This window comes from Acomys minous, assembly GCF_964271855.1.
Source record: "Acomys minous genome assembly, chromosome: 15".
In the NCBI taxonomy this organism is placed as follows: domain Eukaryota; kingdom Metazoa; phylum Chordata; class Mammalia; order Rodentia; family Muridae; genus Acomys; species Acomys minous.
The window spans coordinates 102,371,376-102,393,865 of NC_140497.1; the positions used below are offsets into that span (position 1 = coordinate 102,371,376).

The window sequence follows — 22,490 nt, forward strand, 5'->3', positions numbered from 1 at the left end:
GTCTACAAATTGAGTCTGGGACAGCCAAAGCATACAACAATAAAAACATCTTTAAATGTCATATTCTGTGGGTCTCTGAGGTTTTTAAGACCACCAATCTATTTCATTTTACATAGTGCATAATCATATCTATCTTTAGTAAATTTGAACAGGAAAAATTGTTTGTTTCTTTTTTTTTTTTTTTTTTTTTTTGGTTTTTTTTAGACAGGGTCTCTCTGTGTAGTCTTGGCTGTCCTGGACTCGCATTGTAGACCAGGCTGGCCTCGAACTCACAGAGATCCGCCTGCCTCTGCCTCCCGAGTGCTGGGATTAAAGGCGTGCGACACCATGCCTGGCTTAGGAACGGAGATCTTAACTGGAAGAACACTTGGGCTATGAAAACACAGGAAATGAATACTTGTAATGTTGTAACCTGCTTAAACTCTATGGCCCCTATGGTGAGACCTACTTTAGCTGACTGTAGCTCCTCTGTTAACATCAGCTCTTAGCATAATAGAAACCACTTTGACTCCAAGTCTCCATTTTCGTTTGTTTGTTTTTTAGTTTTTCGAGACAGGGTTTCTCTGTGTAGCCTTGGCTGTCCTCGACTCACTTTGTAGACCAGGCTGGCCTCAAACTCACAGAGATCCGTCACCCTCTGCCTCCCGAGTGAGGGGATTGAAGGCGTGCGCCACCACGCCTGGCTTCCATTTTTGATTATAAGGTGAAAATGAGTTCAAGTGCCTGAAACCAGGAAGGTTCAATGCTTGCACTAAGGAGGCAAAGGTGCGGTGCTTAGAACAAAATCAACTCTTTTTATGTTTAGCTGGTCAAAATGATGTAATACTGCCCTCCTGGCTTCCCACTCGGTTACCTGGTTGTTACCTTGTTACTTTTTTTGTTCCGCCCCCCCCCCCCCAAAAAAAAAGCCTGCCTTAGAAGCCGACCAATGTCAGGGTCTGATTCCCGAATCCAGACCGTGGCCCTGACTGGTCAGTTCTTGTTCCAAGTTCAAGTACACTTCCATCAGTCTGATGTTCGAACCCTAACAGTATTAATGTGCACCCTGACTGAGATGTGTGAACAGGAGATGTTCCTTTCTCCAATTCCCGATGCCTGGAGGCCATCAGGTCCTAGCCCAGTTTAATTTCAATGGGCTGGTTGCCTTTCTAGTTGTGAGGCAGCAGGATTACTGCAATGAACATTCAGTGTGAACATTTCGGTGCAAAGGAGTAGGAATTGTAGGTGCTGAGTACAGCTCTACCAAGGAGGAACAATTTCTGTTTAAATGCAAATCTCCCCTGAGCAGGGCCAGGTCTGACCCGGAGTGGAAGCTTGGCCTAGAAGGGCGGGCCTATGTTGTCATTTGAGTCCTACACGTCGCCCCTGGGAACTGTCACTCAGGATTTGCTAGCCAATCAGGGCGTGGGAGTGTACCGTCCAATCAGGAGCCCCGATGGGCGGCGGTAGGCGGGTTCTTCTTGGTCGCCATTCTGTGGGCTCGGCTCCGCGGCAGAGGGAGGTGCAGCGTGCTGCGCTGTGAGCGCCGCTGCAGGGACCTGTGAGGAGCCCGCGGGCGAGTCCGGAAGCCGCGCCATGGTGAGCGAGGGCGGCTGTCCTTGCCGGCTGTGGTGGATCCTCCCCGGGGCTTGGGCGGGGCCGGCCGCGGCGTCCGGTGCTGTGCCAGCCCGGCCCTGTGTCCTCTTCCCGGCGTCCGCGTCTGCGCAGAGCGCGGAGCATCGCAGCGGAGGCTCCGCCCTGCACTGCAAAGCGGCGGTGCAGTGTACCATACAGTCCTGCTTTGGGTTGTATCCGAAGGTTGCAAAACTCTAGCGCGTCTAGTTTCTGTTACTCTCTAGAAGTTCTGGATTTGCATTTAATATCTAGGTCAAACATTCAGCTGGAGTTAGTACTGAGACATTTTAAACTTTATAAAAATTTTATGTGCGTTGGTGTTTTGCCTGCATGTGTGTCTTTGTGAGGGTGTCAGATCCTTTGGAACTGCTGTGAGAGCTCTCAACCACTGAACCGTCTCTCCAGCCCCAATATTTTGAAAATCTAAAAGTCCATCTGATTCATTTCTTTGTCTATAGACACATCAGTTCTGCCAATAACATTTTACCATTTCCCCTTTTGTTGAGTTTCCTTTGCTCCTTTGTCAAAAAGCATATGTATTCTATATATGTATAGTGTGTGTTTATTTCTGGGTTTTCTTTTGCTTTTGCTTTTGCTTTTTTTCGAGACAGGGCTTCTCTATGTTATCTTGACTGGCCTGGGCTCCCTTTGTAGACCAGGCTGGCCTCAAAGTCACAGCGATCCGCCTGCCTCTGTCTCCAGAGTGCTGGGATTAAAGGCTTGGGTCATAAATTATTAGGATTTGTATTGCTATTGTTTATAGTGCAGATTGAGGAAACCCAACATTTTAATACTGACACTTCCTATTCACCCTAAGTGTGGAATATCACTATTTTGTGGGTGTTTGTTTATTTGTTGTTTTTGGTATTTCGAGACAGAGTTTCTCTGTGTGTATCCCTGCCTGTTCTGGACTCACTTTGGAGACCAGGCTGGCCTTTAACTCATAGCAATAACCTGCCTCTGTCTCCTAGGATTAAAGGCATGCCCCACCACTGCCCTTCATGGTTTTTTGTTTGTTTACTTTTGGTTTTGGTTTTGTTAAAAATTACAGTTCTTGTCCAGGAATGGTAGCACAGTCCTGTAATCCCAGCACTTGGGGAGGCAGAGGAAGTTGGATCTCTCTGTGTGAGTTTGACGCCCGCCTGGTCTACAAAGTGAGTCAAGGACGGCCAAGGCTACACAGAGAAACCCTGTCTTGAAAACAAAAAACAACAATAACAACAAAAATATAGATGTTGGGGCTGGAGAGATGGTTAAGAGCACAGACTGCACTTCCGGGACCCGGGTTCAATTCCTACCACCACATGACAGCTCACAGCCGTCTGTAACTCCAAGACCTGACACCCTCACACCGACATACATGCAGTCAAAACACCAAAAATCATATCTGTATCTATATATCTTGCTGCTTAACTCAGCACCTGGGAGGAAGAGGCAGGCAGATTGAGGCTAGCCTGGTTTACACAGCTAGGGAGTCCAGGTTAGCCAGGGTTACATAGGAGACCCTTTCTCAAAAAGGCGAGGTGGATGGCTCATAATGATGGCTTCAGTGCTTAAGACGGTATTGCTGTGAGAAGGGACCCTGGTTTGTTTGTTTCCCAGCACCCACCTCAGGTAGCTCACAACTACCTGTAGCTGCCAATGGTACACTTCATCTCCTTTCTTACAGTGTGTGTGTGTGTGTGTGTGTGTGTGTGTGTGTGTGTGTCTTGTTCTGTTTTTTTGTTTTTGTTTTTGTTTTTCCGAGACAAGGTTTCTCTGTGTAGCCTTGGCTGTCCTGAACTCCCTTTGTAGACCAGGCTGTCCTCGAACTCACAGTGATCCGCCTGCCTCTGCCTCCCAAGTGCTGGGATTAAAGGCATGAGCTACCACCGCCCGGCTGTTTTTGTTTTTCTTCTTTGAGAAAAAGTCTTACTATGTAGCTTTGGGTGGCCTGGAACTTACTGTGTAATGAAGCTAGTCTCAATTCAATAGCGAACTGCCAGTCTGCCTCCCTAGTGCTAGATTAAAGCTGTCTGCCCCCATGCTTCGCTCATCGGATCCCTCCGCCCCTTCTTTGGGACAGGTTCATTCTGTTATGTAGCCCTGCTTGTCCTGGAACTCACGCTGTAGACGAGGTTGACCTTGAACTCACAGAACTGTCTGCCTCGGAGTGCTGGCATTAAAAACTTGCATCCTCCCACCGTTCATGGCCCTCTTCCCATGCAGTTTTTAATATATATATATATATATATATATATATATATATATATATTATTATTATTATTATTATTATTATTATTTATACAGCCTTCTGCATGCATGTGTGCCTGTGCACCAGATCTCATTATAGATAGTTGTGAGCCACCATGTGGTTGTTGGGAATTGAACTCAGGGCCTTTGGAAGAACAGCCAGTGCTCTTATCCTCTGAACCATCTCTCCAGCCCTCCATGCGTTTTTTTTAAAAGACCAATTTCTCTCTTTTTAAAAGATTTAATTTGCTGGCGTGGTGGCACATGCCTTTAATCCCAGTACTTGGCAGGTGGATCTCTGTGAGTTCGAGGCCAGCCTATTCTACAAAGTGAGTCCAGGACAGCCAGGGCTACACAGAGAAACCCTGTCTCCAAAAGCCAAGAAGAAAGAGGAGGAGGAAGAACAATGTTTTTTTATTTAATATGTATGAATTTTTTACCTGTATGTAAGTACACTGTGTGTGTGTGTGTGTGTGTGTGTGTGTGTGTGTGTACACCTGGTGCCCATGGAGACCAGAAAGGCATGCTGGGTCCAATGAAACTGGAGTTGTGGGGTGTGGTGGCACATGCCTTTAATCCCAGCACTCAGGAAGCAGAGGCCAGTTCAAGGCCAGCCTGGTCTACAAAGTGAGTCCAGGGCAGCCAAGGCTAACATAGAGATACACTGTATCAAAAAAAAAAAAAAAAAAAAAAAAAAAAAAAAGAAAGAAAGAAAGAAAGAAAGAAACTAGAGTTACAGTCCTGGCTGTCCTGGACTCACTTTGTAGACCAGGTTGGCCTCGAACTCACAGTGATCCACCGGCCTCTGCTTCCCAAGTGTTGGGATTAAAGGCGTGCTCGAAAAGGGCTGCCTGTGAGGGATTTGTGGGTGGCTGAGTTAGGTGCCTTCTTTAACGCAGCCTTCAGCCTTCTGCTGCACCCTTATGTTCCGCTGAACCAGCCTAGAGAAGGCAGCGCTCAAGATGAGGGTCTTTTCAGATGCTCCCTGGAGGCGTCTTTGAACGTGCCTTTGTAGACCAGGCTGGCCTTGAATTCACAGCGATCCGCCTGCTTCTTCGTCCTGAGTGCTGGGATTAAAGGCGTGCGCCACCACACCCAGCCTCCATGAGCAGTTCTTTTTTTTTATTTTTTATTTTATTACGTATACAATGTTCTGCCTGCATGTACACCTGCAGGCCAGAAGAGGACGCCAGATCACATAGGTGATTATGTGGTTGCGGAGAATTGAACTCAGGACCTCTGGAAGAGCAGTCAGTGCTCTTAACCTCTGAGCCACCTCTCCAGCCCCATGATCAATTCTTGACCACCTTGCTTTGAATGGCATCACTCACACAGTAGTGCAGCTTGACATAGATGTGGAAAGCCTGTCAGCATCTGAGACACTTGCTTCAGAAATGTTTCCTAGCTGGGCGTGGTGGTGCACGCCTTTAACCCCAGCACTCTGGAGGCAGAGGCAGGCAGATCGCTGTGAGTTCGAGGCCAGCCTGGTCTACAAAGTGAGTCCAGGACAGCCAAGGTTACACAGAGAAACCCTGTCTCGAAAAATAAAAAAAAATAAAAAAAGAAAAGAAAAATCATCACCACCACCAACAACAAAAGAAATGTTTCAGATGGCCTTGGAGGCCACTGTTTGAAAAGATGAGTTTGTTAATGCGCTTGCCAGTCGGGGCTCAGTGGGCTCAGTCAGTTCAGTGAATTGGCTGCATGTGGCCAGGGCCCCTTTTGGGATGAGAATTGTTTCTCTTTTGGTCCTTGTAGAAGAATAATTCTTCTTAAAAATTGCCTTGAGATTTAATTATTTGTTTGTTCGTTTGGAGGCAGGGTCCCACTCTGTGTCCCTGGCTGTCCTGGACCTCCCTGTGTGCCCTCCAGCTCACAGTGACCCTCCTCCAGAGCTCCGGTATCAAATGTGTCTGCCATCATGCCGGCTGAGATCTTTAGATATTGATCATTTAGTATTTGTACTGCTTGATTAAATTTGTGATAGAGGGAAAATTGGGGCCCCCTTTGGGGTTCTTTGTCTCATTAATAAAACAATTTCAGAATGGACTCATGGAAGCCCAAGAATAATTTTATGTGTCTAAAAGAGGAAGTGTGGAGCAGGCGAGCTGCCTGAAGGCGAGGGGAGGAAGCAGTGCCATTGAAGCTGGCACGGAGGTCAGATGCATGGCCAGCAAGCCTCACAGTGGGGAGGGAAGCTTAAAGATGGCATCAAGAAAACAGTGTGTGTGTGTGTGTGTGTGTGTGTGTGTGTGTGTGTGTGTGTGTGTGTGTGTCAGTCAGGGGGAGAGCCTAAGTATGCTTTTAAAAAAAGGATAAAAAGAAAACATGCTTTTCTGAATAATTCAGAGAAGTAGGCAGACTTAGCGGCCCTGCATGACTGGACTGCACTAGGGCCAGGGATTCTGGGAAGGGAGACAGCGTGCTCATTGACGAAGTGAGGGCCACTGTCTCTTTGGCACGGTTTATGATGAGCCTGCTTTGCTAGGGTGGTCCCTTAGAGGAAGAGTTTTCATCAGCCAGGCTGGAATGTCTCTGCCCGGGGCTGAGATAGTTTTCTCATGAACAGGAGCTCATCTGGACCGTGAAGTACATTTGTACTCTGGATCTTTTCCTTTCTTTCTTTCTTTTTTCTTTTGTTTTTGTTTTTGTTTTCTAGATAGGGTTTCTGTATGTAGCCCTGGCTGTCCTGGAACTCTAGTCTAGGCTGGCCTCGAACTCACGGAGATCTGTCTGGCTCTGCCTCCCAAGTGCTGGGATTAAAGGCGTGCGCTACCCCTCCCCATGTGCTCTGTGATCTTGATGCTTGCTTTTTCTGCGCGCACATAGGATGGGCTCCTTTCCTGTTTAAGTGGTGAAAGCACGAGTGAAGTCGTGCTCACCAGGGATGCTCGTTCCACACGTTGTCCGTTATCTTTGAGAGTATGTATGTCTGACCCTCTAAGTTCATCTGAGGTTGTGACAGTTGAGTCCCCAGCCACTGTGCTGAGTGACTTATTCTCGTTCTTTGTTCACTCATGAGCTCTCCCCCTTGCCTTGTTCTCTCCACTCTGAGCACGTAGATGTCTGAGGACAGACAGCTCTATTCTGGCTACAGGTGGCTGAACTTTCTACAGCATGAATGAGGGTCGGGTGGAACTGCAGGGTCCTACTCCCCAGGCCGCTCAGTGTTTATACCGTGATATTTCTGTTCAGAATTAGTCAGTTTGCATTAGAGTGTCTCTCATGAAGTACATGAGGAGACTGCAGAAATATGTGAATATGGCATCAGTTGAGCATACGTTTGCAGTCCCGTCAGTTCTTTTATACACGTGTATGGGCTGTTCTAGGATTTGCTGAGCTTTGAGGATGTGGCCGTGCACTTCACCCAGGAGGAGTGGGATTTGCTGGATCCTTCCCAGAAGAGTCTGTACAGAGACGTGATGCAGGAGACCTGCAGGAACCTCGCTGCCGTAGGTACGGATACTGTTTCTTTCCCTTGGTTAAATTCGCTTTCCTCTTAGGAATGGTCTTCTGTGATTTGGGTGTAGAAAGGGAAGAATTTGGTGAATAAATGATGTAATAGTGGCTGATGAGTCAAGAAGTCAAAGGCACTCACTCTGCAGGCCTGGTGGAACCACAGGGTGAAAGGGGCAAGCCAGCGCGTCTAGTTGTCCTGTCATTTGTGTAGGTGTGCTGTGGCATGTGCACCAGACCTCCCCCACCCCACACACACACTGCAGATCTCTGCTTTTACAGAGTTTATGTTTTAAGAAAAAAATGACATGATTATAATATACTTTGAAATTAGAAACTACTTCCAGTGATTTTTTTTCAACAACTGTGTGTGTGTGTGTCTGCATACACCTTTGTGAGTAGATTTGTACCTTATGCATGTAGGAGCCCTGGGAAGCCAGAATAGGGCATCAGATTTTCTGGAACTGGCTTTTATCTGCCATGTGGGTGTTGGGAACCAAACTAGTTCCTCTGCAGGAACAGTAAGCATATTCACTCCTGAGCCGTCTCTCCAGCCCTTTTCTTCTATTAAAAAGGTGGGGAGAGGGGCTGGAGAGATGCCTCAAAGGTTAAGAGCATTGTCTGCTCTTCCAGAGGTCCTGAGTTCAGTTCCCAGCAACCACATAGTGGCTCATAACCATCTATAATGAGATCTGGTGCCCTCTTCTGGTGAGCAGGCACACATGTATTAAAAAGGTGGGGAGAGGGGCTGGAGAGATGCCTCAAAGGTTAAGAGCATTGTCTGCTCTTCCAGAGGTCCTGAGTTCAGTTCCCAGCAACCACATAGTGGCTCATAACCATCTATAATGAGATCTGGTGCCCTCTTCTGGTGAGCAGGCACACATGTTTAAAAAAAAAAAAAAAGCCAGGCATGGTGGCACATGCCTTTAATCCCAGCACTTGGGAGGCAGAGGCAGGTGGATGTCTATGAGTTTAAGGCCAGCCTGATCTAGAAACCAAAAAATAATTTATTTAAATTGTGTGTGTGGCCAGGCAGTGGTGGCACATGCCTTTAATCCCAGCACTTGGGAGGCAGAAGCAGGTGGATCGCTGTGAGTTTGAGGCCAGCCTGGTCTACAAAGCGAGTCCAGGACAGCCAAGGCTACACAGAGAAACCCTGCCTCGAAAAAAAAAATTGTGTGTGTGTGTGTGTGTGTGTGTGTGTGTGTGTGTGTGTATGAGTGCAGGTGCCCATGGAGGGCAGAGGCTTCAAATTTCTCTGGAGCTGGAGGTATAGGTTAGTGTGAGCAATAAGAATCAAAGCTGTTTTTTGCAAAAGCAGTGGGTGCTCTTAAGGACTGAGCCTTATCTCCAACTCCTGGTTTTCAGAAATTGCTGGCCTTTTCTTTTTTCCCAGATAGGGTCTCACTATATAGATGAGGCTGGCCTTGAACTCATAAGAGATCACCTGCTTCTGCCTTCTGAGTACTGAGGTTAAAAAACATTTGTCAGCTATGTAAGGTGGTGTATGCCTATAATCCCAGCACGCAGGCAAGCAGATATCAGTGAGTTCAAGGCCAGCCTGGTCTACAAATCAAGTCCAGGTCAGCTGAAGCTACGCAGAAACCCTGTCTTGAAAAAAAGAAAAAACTGACCAAACAACAACAACAACGACAACTAGCAAAGCCTTTGCCACCCTGTCCAGCTTTGTTTTCATTCATTTCTAATAATCATAAATTTTGGAACTGCTTTTTTAGGATACATATGGGAAGAACAGGATGTTGAAGATGACTGCAAAAATTTTGAAAGAAATCAAAGGTAATTTGTGTGTGTAAATGGAAGCAAATGTCTCTTATAGAAACCTTTTGTTTTGTTCTATTTTTTCAAGACAGTGTTTCTCTGTGTAGCCTTGGCTTCCCTGGACTCACTTTATACACCAGGCTGGCCTTGAACTCACAGAGATCCACCTGCCTCTGCCTCCCTGAGTACTGGGATTAAAAGCGTGTGCCACCATGCCCACCTTCTTGTAGAAACTTTAATGTGCCATATAAATTTTAAAATGAGCAAAAGAAATAACTTTTAGTTTATTCATTATTAGAAACGTCTCACCAAAAAATATGAACTCAGCGTAAGAATGCTATTCAACGTTTGCAGCACATTTCACTTGGATACAGTGTTAGTGCATGTCACTGTTTATTGCTCTGTGGGAGGCATATTGTACAAACATCAGTCTGTTTAGTTTCACACCGTTCAGATATGGCAGAAAGTATATAGTTGGCTTAATTTTGAGAGCAGTGTCTGACCTACACCTTAATAATAAGCAATCAGTAGAAACTTAATTTGGTCGTTTTTTGGTTTTGAGACAGGAACTCACCATGTAACTCTGGCTGGCCTGGAACTCATTATGTAGACCAGGCTGGCCTCTAATTCACAGAGATACACCGCCTTTGCCTCTCAAATACTGGGATTAAGGACATGTACCACAAAGCCTGGCTGCTTGTAATTTTTTACAGAAGTTGCATATTAGAGACCATGAGCATGTGATGTCAGAGAGGGTGGTCAGAGAGGGTGGTCAGGGTGAGGGTGGTCAGGGTGAGGGTGGTCAGGGTGAGGGTGGTCAGGGTGGTCAGGGTGAGGGTGGTCAGGGTGAGGGTGGTCAGGGTGGTCAGGGTGAGGGTGGTCAGGGTGAGGGTGGTCAGAGTGAGGGTGGTCAGGGTGAGGGTGGTCAGGGTGAAGGTGGTCAGGGTGAAGGTGGTCAGGGTGAAGGTGGTCAGGGTGAAGGTGGTCAGGGTGAAGGTGGTCAGGGTGAGGGTGGTCAGGGTGAGGGTGGTCAGGGTGAGGGTGGTCAGGGTGAGGGTGGTCAGGGTGAGGGTGGTCAGGGTGAGGGTGGTCAGGGTGAGGGTGGTCAGGGTGAGGGTGGTCAGGGTGAAGGTGGTCAGGGTGAAGGTGGTCAGGGTGAGGGTGGTCAGGGTGAAGGTGGTCAGGGTGAAGGTGGTCAGGGTGAAGGTGGTCAGGGTGAGGGTGGTCAGGGTGAGGGTGGTCAGGGTGAGGGTGGTCAGGGTGAGGGTGGTCAGGGTGAAGGTGGTCAGGGTGAAGGTGGTCAGGGTGAAGGTGGTCAGGGTGAGGGTGGTCAGGGTGAAGGTGGTCAGGGTGAAGGTGGTCAGGGTGAGGGAGGTCAGGGTGAGGGTGGTCAGGGTGAGGGTGGTCAGGGTGAAGGTGGTCAGGGTGAGGGTGGTCAGGGTGAGGGTGGTCAGGGTGAGGGTGGTCAGAGTGAGGGTGGTCAGGGTGGTCAGGGTGAGGGTGGTCAGAGTGAGGGTGGTCAGGGTGGTCAGGGTGAGGGTGGTCAGGGTCAGGGTGGTCAGGGTGAGGGTGGTCAGGGTCAGGGTGGTCAGGGTGAGGGTGGTCAGGGTGAGGGTGGCCAGAGTGAGGGTGGTCAGGGTGGTCAGGGTGAGGGTGGTCAGGGTGAGGGTGGTCAGAGTGAGTGTGGTCAGGGTGGTCAGGGTGAGGGTGGTCAGGGTGAGGGTGGCCAGAGTGAGGGTGGTCAGGGTGAGGGTGGTCAGGGTGGTCAGGGTGAGGGTGGTCAGGGTGGTCAGGGTGAGGGTGGTCAGGGTCAGGGTGGTCAGAGTGAGGGTGGTCAGGGTGAGGGTGGTCAGGGTGAGGGTGGTCAGGGTGAGGGTGGCCAGAGTGAGGGTGGTCAGGGTGGTCAGGGTGAGGGTGGTCAGGGTGAGGGTGGTCAGAGTGAGTGTGGTCAGGGTGGTCAGGGTGAGGGTGGTCAGGGTGAGGGTGGTCAGGGTGAGGGTGGTCAGGGTGAGGGTGGTCAGGGTGAGGGTGGTCAGGGTGAGGGTGGCCAGAGTGAGGGTGGTCAGGGTGAGGGTGGTCAGGGTGAGGGTGGTCAGGGTGAGGGTGGTCAGGGTGAGGGTGGTCAGGGTGAGGGTGGTCAGGGTGAGGGTGGTCAGGGTGAGGGTGGCCAGGGTGAGGGTGGTCAGGGTGAGGGTGGCCAGGGTGAGGGTGGCCAGGGTGAGGGTGGTCAGGGTGAGGGTGGTCAGGGTGAGGGTGGCCAGAGTGAGGGTGGTCAGGGTGAGGGTGGCCAGGGTGAGGGTGGTCAGGGTGAGGGTGGTCAGAGTGAGGGTGGTCAGGGTGGTCAGGGTGAGGGTGGTCAGGGTGAGGGTGGTCAGGGTGGTCAGGGTGAGGGTGGTCAGGGTGAGGGTGGTCAGGGTGAGGGTGGTCAGGGTGGTCAGGGTGAGGGTGGTCAGGGTGGTCAGGGTGAGGGTGGTCAGGGTGGTCAGGGTGAGGGTGGTCAGGGTGAGGGTGGTCAGGGTGAGGGTGGTCAGGGTGGTCAGGGTGGTCAGGGTGAGGGTGGTCAGGGTGGTCAGGGTGAGGGTGGTCAGGGTGGTCAGGGTGAGGGTGGTCAGGGTGGTCAGGGTGAGGGTGGTCAGGGTGGTCAGGGTGAGGGTGGTCAGGGTGAGGGTGGTCAGGGTGAGGGTGGTCAGGGTGAGGGTGGTCAGGGTGGGAAAAAACCTTAACCCTTATGCCAATCCTCAATACCAGCAGTTAAGCTCTGTGACTGTCATGTTTGTGACAAGGCTTTTCATGTGTCCTTCATCCTTTACCAGGCACATCGTGTCTCACTCTGACTATGCACTGTATGCGCAGGAGGAGGACAGAAGCAAGCCGTATGATTGCAGCTCTCTCCCAAGCATTCGGGGACACGTGGGAGCTCACACTGTCAATGGACCTTGTGAGTGTGAGGTCTGTTTAAAATCCTTAGGTTTTCCAAGTGCGTTTGGAATGTATCACCCAACTCACAGTGGACAGAACGTCTGTGACTACAGGGACTGTGGCAAGGCCTCTGTCTACCATAGCTCACTGTACGCACATGGAGGCGCTCACACTGGAAGGAAATGTTACGAGTGTAACCAGTGTGGGAAAGTTCTCAGTTCCTCCAGTTCCCTCCAAAGGCACGAGAGAATCCACACAGGGGAGAGACCCTATAAATGTAACCAGTGCGGCAAAGCTCTCAGTTCCTCCACTTCCCTCCAAAGGCACGAGAGAATCCACACGGGAGAAAGGCCCTATAAATGCAACCAGTGCGGCAAAGCCTTTAGATGTCACAGCGCCCTTCAGTTACACGAAAGAATTCACACCGGTGAAAAGCCCTATGAGTGCCAGCAGTGCGGGAAAGCCTTCACGTGCCACAGCTACCTTCGGCTGCACGAGAGGACGCACACCGGAGAGAAGCCGTATGAGTGCGAGCAGTGCGGGAAGGCCTTCAGGTGCCAGACGTCCTACCACAGGCATAAAACCATTCACGGTGGAGAAACCTTCTATGAGTGTAAGCAGTGCAGTCGCCTCTTCATCTACCCCTCCTTACTGCAGATGCACGAGAGGACTCACACCAGCGAAAGGCCGTATAAGTGCAAAGACTGCGGCAAGTCGTTCCTTTACCCTTCCCTACTTCAGATGCACGAGAGGACTCACACTGGTGAGAAGCCCTACGCGTGTAAACAGTGTGGCACGGCCTTTAGACACCACTCCTCCCTTCGCCTGCACGAGAGGACGCACACGGGAGAGAAGCCCTACGCGTGTCAGCAGTGCGGGAAGGCCTTCACGCGCCACACTTCCCTCCGCTTACATGAAATTACTCACACCGGAGAGAAACCTTACAAATGCAAAGAGTGTGGCAAAGCCTTCAGACATCATTCTTCTCTCCGCTTGCACGGAAGAATTCACAGTGGGGAGAGACCCTATGAGTGCAAACAGTGTGACAAAGCCTTCATCCGTTACAGTTACCTTCGCCTACACGAAAGAACACACACAGGAGAAAAACCTTACGAGTGCAAAGAGTGTGGGAAAGCCTTCAGCCGCCACAGTTCCTTTCAGAGACACAAGTCTATTCATGCTGTGGAGAACCCCTATGACTGTCAGCAGTATCTAATTCCTTTATCCCTGTTTCCCCCGAATACATCAGACAGTGCATACTGGTAAAACCCACCGTGACTATGAACAGCGTGTTACAGTGTCTGTCCTTATCTACCTAAAACACACGTAAGAAGCGAAGATGTCATGCGGTAAACCTTAGTCACGTTAGTGATACGGTTTAGACTGCAGAGGAGTTCAGGCGCGGCTCAGTGCCTGCCGTCCTGTGCTGAGTCCTTTATTGCCGCTCTCCCGTTCACAGACACTGACTTCTGCTGGGGAAATGCCTTAGGAATGGGAAGAATACGGTCAGTTTTTATCCCTACTTGCTTCAAACGCATGAGAAAACCTTTAGGGTGCAAAATGCTGTGAATGTCAACAGTATGCTGAAGCCTCCAGGAGCTGCGGGTCCTTTTGATAACGTGAAAGACATCTTACTAGAGGGAAAAAAACCCCAAAACCCCAGGATGTTTAGATGTCATTAGTCTCAGATTCCTGGAATGAACTCCTATTGGAAACACTATCTATGAGTGGAAACAAAGCAGTGACGCCTCAAGCTCACGGTTCCTTACAAAGATGTTCAGTGATTAATGGTGGCACGAAGCCTTATTTATACATATAAAGAATATGGTAGGTTTTGATTGCCGGGAGATGGACAGGCATTTCATCACTAGAGTAGCTGCCTGTAAGTTGCCTGCGCTCAGATAAGCCCAATTAAAGTCGTTGGTTCCCCAGGCTACACGTGGGTGGATTCATCCCTTTGCGTCCAGCCTTGGTGCCCTATCTAGGGTGAATAGACATTTGTTCACATGTGGCCAGAAAATGTTCCCACGGCACTTGACGTCTGAATGTCGGGCACAGTGGAACCAAAGACGAGTTTGAGAGGAGCCCCTGCCCCGCCGCTGTTGTGGGTGATGACGCACGCCGCTGTGGGCGCAGCATCTGCAGAGTTGGTTTTGAGACAGTTGTCCTTTCCGGGACGCCTTGTACCGGCGTGCCTTCTTCTTGCAGTGCCAGTTACACGGTCTGTACCACACCACTTCCAGGTAGCGCGGAGGGCTTTACTTTGGTGGCAGGTGAGGCTCGCCACAAGAATGTACAGATACCCCATACAGCCGTCAGGTTAGTGCGCATATTCCAGTTGCTGTAAGTAGCAGGGTGGAACAGGATGAAGTAGGCATCAGGTGCACTCGCGGCCCTGACTTTGGGTAATAAGACATGCAAGTGAGGCTTAGCCGTCTGCTAACACAGACTTCCCCTCTAACGCAAGAATTACTTTGAAGAAAACATGTGCACATGCTGCCCACCGTATTGGCCTCTGAACTGGCAGGAGAAGTAAGAGGAAGGAGTCTGGGGTGGGGGTGGGGGGATGAGTGAGATGCAGCTCCTGGCTTCCAGTGTCTGACAGCTGGCGAGGGCATAACAGGAGCGCGCTGGAAGTTGTACCAAGTAGTCCCTCAGGACCCGGGACGTGAAGCCCATGGAAAGCCTTGGGCCGTGAGGATGCTCTATTGGCAGGGAGCGAAGGAGAAGCGATCCAGCCTTAGGCTGCCCCTTAATACAGAGGCATAGGAAGCAGTGCTTCTGCACGTAAATGGAGCCCTAAATAGTAGCCCAGTGAGGAAGCTGTGAGGATCAGCAGATAGTCTGCCCCTGGAAGGCTGAAAAGCTTGAGGAAAACATCCTTGAAGGAAGATACGGTAAATCAGCGCAGCCAGTAGAGTCTGAGTTTGCCCCAGAGTTGTTCCCCCAGAATAAGCTGTGTACTCTCCTGCAGGAAAGGATGCTTGTGTGTTTAAGTTGTTTGTTCAGCCCAGGGGCATCCACTGAAGAGGCAGCAGTGTGCTACAGCTTGGGCCCAGAGACGGTCAGACCCAGGCAGTCCATGGGGCTCTAGCAGGTGAGCGTGTCTGGCTTCCCTTGGCCCCCTACACCAATCAGAGCAAGAGCCAGCTCTCTCCCCACCAGGCCTGTTGGAGGTGAGGAGTAGGCATGGCTGCACTCAGGATGAGGGCGCAGGACGGCTCACGGAGAGGACCAGATGGCGCAGGCTAAGGTGAACCTCCCGTCTACACCTCCGTGTCCAGTGTTGATCTTCGTCTTTGTTTTCTTGAGTTCTTATGTAGCCCGGGCTGGTCTAAAACTCACTGTGCAGCTGAAGATGATCTTGGAAGTCCTGATCCTCCTGCTTGCACTTCCCCGATACTGGGGATGTGTGCGTGGGGCTCCCCAGTCGCTCTCCTGTGCTCGGAGACAAACCGAGGCTGTGTACATGCCCTTTCAGCTGTACTGTGTCATCAGGTTAACACTGTACCAAGCAAACACTTGGTACAAGTGACAGTCTTTCCATGCGGTTGGACTTTGCTAAGGGTTTATTCATTGCCCCCTTAGCTGCTGACTCCGGTTCAGCTGGCATTTGTTTGGGATGGTAGGTTGCGGGGCCCTTCAGTGATCCTAAGACCCCTTTGTAAGAAGGTTTCTCCGCCAGGTGTAATGGCGCACACCTCTAATCCCAGTACTTAGGAGGCAGAGGCAGGCGGATCGCTGTGAGTTCGAGGCCAGCCTGGTCTACAAAGCAACTCCAGGACAGCCAAGGCTACATAGAGAAACCCTGCCTTGGAAAACCTAAAATAAAAAGAAAAAAAAAAGAGGGTTTCTCCTCAGGGCTGAACAGATGGCTCAGAGGTTAAGAGCACTGGCTGCTCTTCTAGAGGTCCTGAGTTCAATTCCCAGCAACCACATGATGGTTCACGATCATCTATAATGTGGTCTGATGCTCTGTTCTGGCCTGCAGGTGCACATGCAGGCAGAGCACTGTATATAAATCTTAAAAAACAAAAACAAAAACAAAAAAACCAACCTCTTCTCATGCTGGCATACTGCCAGGCTGTGAGTGGCCCACAGGCTTCGAAAAGTATCCAGGTGAGCTGAACGAGTGGCTGTAGAAAGGGGTACACATGTGCACAGGGCAGGCCCACGTGGAACTCTGGGGATTTTTATGGTGGACTGTCACAGGTGACACACAAGGCAAGGAGGGGAAGCCTCTACAGCCTGTGGCTAACACTAAACATTAAGAGATGAGTCAGAGAGCTTGAGTGACGGCACTCCATAAGCACGGACGGGAATGATAGTTTCATAGGATGGGCTGTTTAGTGAAAATGCAGTGTCAAGGTGGAGCGCTTCTCCAGGAGCTGTTAGCTGTGGATGCCCGTGAAGTCCCCCAAGCAGCACAGGCTATTGCCAGCGCTGTTAAGTGTCCTCAGAACTAGATCTAAGCTTCCTGGAGACACCACATGCTTTGGTTGCTGACCGTGGAGAAAACAAGCTGAGACTGAGCTGGAAGCTTCTATCTCGCTGGCCAGCGGTCATAGAATATGTAGGTGCAGGCTATTATGCAGCACTACCCCATGTGGACCCTGTGTGTCACTAAAATGCCAAGCAAGATGTGCCTCCGAGGGCTGGTGTGATGGCGCTTGCCGCCAAGGCTGGCAGCTGCATTTAGATCTTGAAACTACAAGATTCTTGAAGAGAATCAAGTCTTCCAGGTGGTCTTGGGATCTCCTCACTCATGCTGTGGCATGCACCTCCCCCCACAACATCACTCATGCCATGGCATGCACCTCCCCACAACATACAGAGACGTGCAATACGATCTAGTACTGTAGTAGCTTGACTCAGAGTGGCCACCTGCTTCCTGGTTGGGTTGAAGGCTCACTCTCAACCCAGGCCCGGGCACTCCTAAGGCCCTCGAGATTTGCTGGATGGATATATTTCTGTGAGATGGCTCTCAAGTTCTGTGTGTATGCCTATGGGTGATTGTTTGAGTCACTTTTGGACAGAGAAGCTTCTTTTTGCTGTAGGCAATAGTCACTGATGAGATTTTCCACCCCCTCCTAGTCTTGGCACATCTAGGAAAGGGGGTGGAATGCCAGAGGAAAGGATGGCGTGTGTTGGAATGCCGTTCCCAACCTTTGTGAAATCTCAGTGCCTGTGATGACCTACAGGAGCCCTTCGCGAAGCTGAGAACTTGAGTGTTCCTGTGGAGGCGTGGGCGTGGAGCCCTGGCCCCTTCTCTGACGATGTACTCACAGTTCATATTCTGAGGGATTTTTGCCTTTCCCTGAATATATATTTGTTTTTTTGAGACAGAGTCTCACTCTGTGGCCCTGGCTGTTCTAGAACTCACTAACCAAGCTGACCTCTAACTCACAGAGATCGATCCGCCTCCCTGTGCCTCCTGAGTGCTGAGATTACAGGTGTGCACCACCACACCCAGCTTATCTCTGAGTGTCTTGAGATGGTTAATGGTCCTTAGACAGGAGGGTCTCACAAGGCCTCCTGGTCCTCTGCATGTAAAGCAGATGGTTGTTGCTGGTAGCGGGAGAAACGTTTTCTTCAGCGGATTTCCCCCCCACAAGTGTCCCATGTTTCTGTCACCGATGCTCCTGTAAGTAACCCTAATTAAAGTAATTGCTTCATCAATTGCTTCTGTACTGGTGTCAGATCTTTTGTGTCTGTGTGTGGCGCCCTTGTCTGAGATGAACAGATATTGAGACCGTAGAGAAAGTTCACACAGCTGTCCTGTAACAGGCATTACTTGACACTAAGAGGGAACACGCCTTCCCTTTTTTCAGATGCAAACATGTTTATCTCAAATTTTCTCTAATCCTTTCTATCCTGAAGGAGGCTGGCTCTGGGTATTAAAAAACAGCCAGTGATGGTGGCTCCTCCTGCCTTTAATCCTAACACTTGGTTGGCAGAAGCAGGCGGATTGCTGTGAGTTCGAGGACAGCCTGGTCTACAAAGTGAGTCCAGGACAGCCAAGGCTACACAGAGAAACCCTGTCTCAAAAAAACAAAAACAAAAACAAAAAACCAGGGCTGGAGAGATGGCTCAGAAGTTAAGAGCACTAGCTGCTCTTCCAGAGGTCCTCAGTTCAATTCCCAGCAACCTCATGGTGGCTCACAACCATCTATAATGTGTGATCTGATACCCTCCTCTGGCCTGCAGATGTACATGTAGGCAGAGCTCTGTATACATAATAATAAATAATAAATCTTTAAAAATAAAAAAAAGAAATGAGTTAAAATCTTAAGTATCCTCTATTTAATTTTATACTCCCCCCGGCTCACAGACAGCTTGGCTGTCCTGGACTCTGTAGACCAAGCTAGTCTCGAATTCACAGAGATCTGCCTGCCTTTGCCTGCCTCTGCCTCCCAAGTGCTGGGATTAAAGGGGCATGCCACCATGGCCCCCTTTTTTTCTTTTTCCCCCACAAACTTTTTTATTTTTTTAAGATTTATTTATTTATTTTATGTATGAGTGCTCTGTCTGCATGTACACGTCCATGCCAGAAGAGGGCATCAGACCACATAGGTGGTCATGAGCCACCACGTGGTTGCTGGGAATTGAACTCTGGACCTCTGGAAGAACAGACAGCGCTCCTAACAGCTGAGCCATCTCTGCAGCCCTGAAAAAGAAAACATTAAGTTCAAGTTCTCTTTAAGAATCCAAAATTAGGCTGGGCATGGTGGCGCACACCTTTAATCCCAGTACTTGGAAGACAGAGATAGGTGGATTGCTGTGAGTTTGAGGCCAGCCTGGTCTACAGCGTGAGTCCAGGACTACCGGAGCTGTAGAGAAACCCTGTCTCAAAAAATACAAAATTTTTAAAAAGATTTATTTATTTATTTATTTTTTAATTTATTTATTAATTATTTGTACAGTATTCCACCAGAGTGTGTGCCTGCAGGCCAGAAGAGGGCACCAGACCTCATTATAGATGGTTGTGAGCCACCATGTGGTTGCTGGGAATTGAACTCAGGACCTTTGGAAGAACAGTCAATATCCTTAACCTCCAAGCCATCTCCTCATCCCCAAAATAAATATTTTTAAAAGTTAAAAAAAAAGTAAAAGAAGATAGGCATCACAGGTGGATGCTAGTGAGTTCCAGGCTAGGCTAGGCTGTCTCAAAAAACCAAAACCAAAACAAAAAATCCCAAACAACAACCACAAAACCTAAAAATCTAGTCAGGTGCTGGCCAGTGGTGGCACACACCTTTAATCTCAGCACTTGGGAGGCAGAGGCAGCTGGATCTTTGTGAGTTCGAGGCCAGTCTCGTCTACAGAGTGACTTCTAGGACAGCTAGAGCTGTTACACAGAGAAACCCTGTCTACCCCGGCACCCCCAACCCCTGTGCAAAATAAATAAATAAATAAAAATAAAAAATCCAAAATCAGCATGTAGACACAATGGCGCATGTCTGTAATCCCAGCACTTAGGGAAGCAGAGACAGGTGAATCCCTTAGTTCAAGTCCAGCCTGGTCTACAAAACAAGTTCAAGAAAGAGAGAAATAAGGTGGTTTCTCTATGGGCGTGGTGGTACAGTTCTAGGATATGGTTAAGGCAGGAGGATTGCAAGTTCTAGGCCAGCCTGAGCTACAGATTGAGACTATGGGCCTCAAGGTTTCAAAGACGCAAGTCATTCCGAGTGTCCGTTCTCTACCTCCTGCTTGCAGAGCAAGATGTGAACTCTAAGCTGCTCGTCCACTTCCCCTGTCACTTTGCCCTTGCTCCACTACCGTAGATTCTAACCCTCTTCACCTCTAAAGGCTGCCTTGGTCACGGTGTTTTGTCACAGTAATAGAATAGTAACTGAAAATTGGTACCAGAAATTATACTACTAGCGTGACAGCCCTGACCACGTTGGGTTTTGGAGGAATGCAGAAGACGTTGGCACTGTGGAGTGGGAAAGTGGCTGTATGTTGTAAGCAGGGCTCAATAGCGGGTCCTAACACAGGAGCTTGCGAAATAGCAGTGCTGAGCGCGCTGCAGACTGTGCAGGCATAACCCAAGAGGTGTCAGGAGGGAGCAATATTGGTGCGTGGGCTAGGAACCATTCTTGAGATATTTTAGCAAAGACTGTGGTTGCTTTGTGCCCTTGTCCTAAGAATTCGCCTGAGACTAAATTTTAAATTCAGCTAATTTTGTTGGCAGAGGAGATTTCAAGACAGCCTAATAATGACTTTGTTATGTGGTTATTATATCCTATGCAGATTACAATAAAAAATATATATTTGAGTCAGAGTTTCTCTGTGTAGTTGTGGCTGACCTGAAACTCACAGTGTAGATGAGGCTGGCCTTGAACTCTGAGATCTGCTCTGTCTGCATGTGCCTTCTGAGTGCTGGGATTAAAGGTATGCCACCATGCCTGGTCCAAAAAAGATAATAAACTATTGACTCTGTTGTATGGTTATTAGTGATCACTCTTATTTAGATATACAATGAAAAAGAGCAACTAGGGCAGAAAGAAAACTTAAAAATGCAGTTTCAAGAGGAAAAGAGCACCAGGAAATCTAGTTTTGGAGTCAAGGGTTGTGCTGAAAGGGAGAAGGAGACCAGGCTGGGGACACGATCCAGCGGTGAAGAGCACTGGCTGCTCTTGCAGAGGACCAGGCTGGGGTCGGGGGACACGCTCCAGCGGTGAAGAGCACTGGCTGCTCTTGCAGAGGACTCAGGTTTGGTTCCCACGTGGCGCTAATTCTGTCTCCCTCAACCTTGCAGCTTCCATCTGCCAAAACTAACACCACACGGGCGACTCTTACACATTACCCAGTTCGGCACCCACCGGCTTCCTCACAGCTACCTGTTACCCCAGTTCCGGGGGATCTCGTGCCCTCTTCTGGCCTCTAGACACCAGGCACACATGTGGCGCACAGATACGCATATAGGCAAGACCCTCACACACATAAAGTGAAAATATGTCTTTGAGGCCAGCCTGATCTATAGAGTGAGTTCCAGGCCAGCCATGGCTACACAGAGAAACCCTTGTCTCAAATAACCCAAGAGAGAGGAGGTGGGGAGTCAGCTGATGCAGAGAACTCAGGTGTATCTCTGAGTTCAAGACCAGCTTGGTCTACTATGGAGCAAGTTCCAGGACATCCAGGGGTTCACAGATGAACCCTGTCTCAAAAATCCAAGAGACGGGGTGGGGGTGGGGGTGGGGAGATCGAGGCAAATCCTTTTCTGTATTGGGACAAAGTTACTGTTCTATTCTAGTGAATAGACACGTGACCAAGGCAACTGGTAGAAGAAAGCACTGGATTCAGGCTTGCTGTATGGTGCACGGTTAGAGTCTGTGACGGTTGTGGCAACAGTCAGGCAGGCAGGTCTGGTGCTGGGGCAGTAGCTGAGAGCTTACGTCTTACCAGGCAGGCGCACACCACACACCCACTTTCTGCGGGTCTTTTGGGGGCAGCCAGACAGATATAGGCCTGGTACAGGCTTTTGAAACCTCAGAGCCCACCCCTAGTGACACACCTCCTCTAATAAGGCCACACGAATCCTTCCTAAACAGTCCACTGACTGGGAACCAAACATTTAAGTATACGAGCCTATGAGGGCCTCTCACTCAAGCTCCCGCAGTTGCCTCAGGACAAGACCCCGCCCACCTAAGCTTCTGGCATGTAAAAATGAAAAGTCGGAGTAACTTTATTCCTAAAAAGCAGCAACAAGGAAAACTGCTGCAAACGTGACTCAGTGGGCCCCGGCCCCGTCCCAGGAAAGCAGCAGGTCGTGGCCATGTTGTCCACGTGCTCCTTGTTTTAGAGTCATGAAGGAAACATTGGTAAAGTGTTCGTGGAATCTTCCTCTGTAGTTACGGAGCGCCACGGAGGCCACACGTGTGCCAGGGTGGTCCCTGCATGGAGGCCCCGGAAAGCCATCGTGAGGAGCTGTGGAAGCGAAGCCTGGATTTCAGGGGAGATGCCAGAGCCATGAGATGAAGATAGGGAGAGGACCCAGCCCAGGAGAGGGAGCTACGCTGCCAGCAGCCACACCGGAAAGGTGGCGCCACCTAGGTTCTCTGGACACTGCACACAGAGCGGAAGGGCCTGGGCTTGCTCTGCGTCTCTCGCTCTGTTCTTGCTTTGGCCCAGCATTTCCTCACGGTGCCCCCTTTTCCTCCATCTTCAGATAATTTGTATTCTGTGCCAGATGATGGATTATCTCCGCTGACCAAGCAAGCCAGATGAAAAGTATTAAAAAGGGCAGGTTTATTTGGGAACTGAGGCTCGCGGGTGAGTTCAGCAGCCTCAGGGGACGAGGCCAGAAGTCACACCTCAACTATGGTGGGCAGGGGTTTTTAAGGATTGCAGGTGGGCTGGAGAGATGGCTCAGAGCTGAGCTCAATTCCCAGCAGCCACGTTGTGGCTCACAACCATCTGTAACAAGATCTGGTGCCCTCTGTACATGCAGAAAGAACGTTGTATACATAATAAAGAAATAAATCTTA

At 49.6% G+C, this 22,490-nt stretch overlaps 1 protein-coding gene across 1 annotated transcript; it reads left to right on the top strand.

Annotated features, from left to right (window-relative positions):
- The first annotated feature begins 905 nt into the window (after positions 1-905).
- Positions 906-17,681, top strand: LOC311584069 (uncharacterized protein). Its single transcript, XM_084758116.1, has 4 exons — positions 906-1,578; positions 7,176-7,302; positions 9,039-9,099; positions 11,895-17,681. Exons 1-4 carry the CDS (start codon positions 1,576-1,578, stop codon positions 13,264-13,266), a joined length of 1,563 nt encoding a protein of 520 aa, XP_084614242.1. The 5' UTR covers positions 906-1,575; the 3' UTR covers positions 13,267-17,681.
- Positions 17,682-22,490: the final 4,809 nt, after the last annotated feature.

Excerpts from the sequence above, each read along its gene's own strand:
- LOC311584069 (XM_084758116.1), top strand. Across the intron at positions 7,303-9,038 it reads CAGGAACCTCGCTGCCGTAG|GATACATATGGGAAGAACAG; the intron begins GTACGGATACTG and ends CTGCTTTTTTAG. Across the intron at positions 9,100-11,894 it reads AATTTTGAAAGAAATCAAAG|GCACATCGTGTCTCACTCTG; the intron begins GTAATTTGTGTG and ends ATCCTTTACCAG.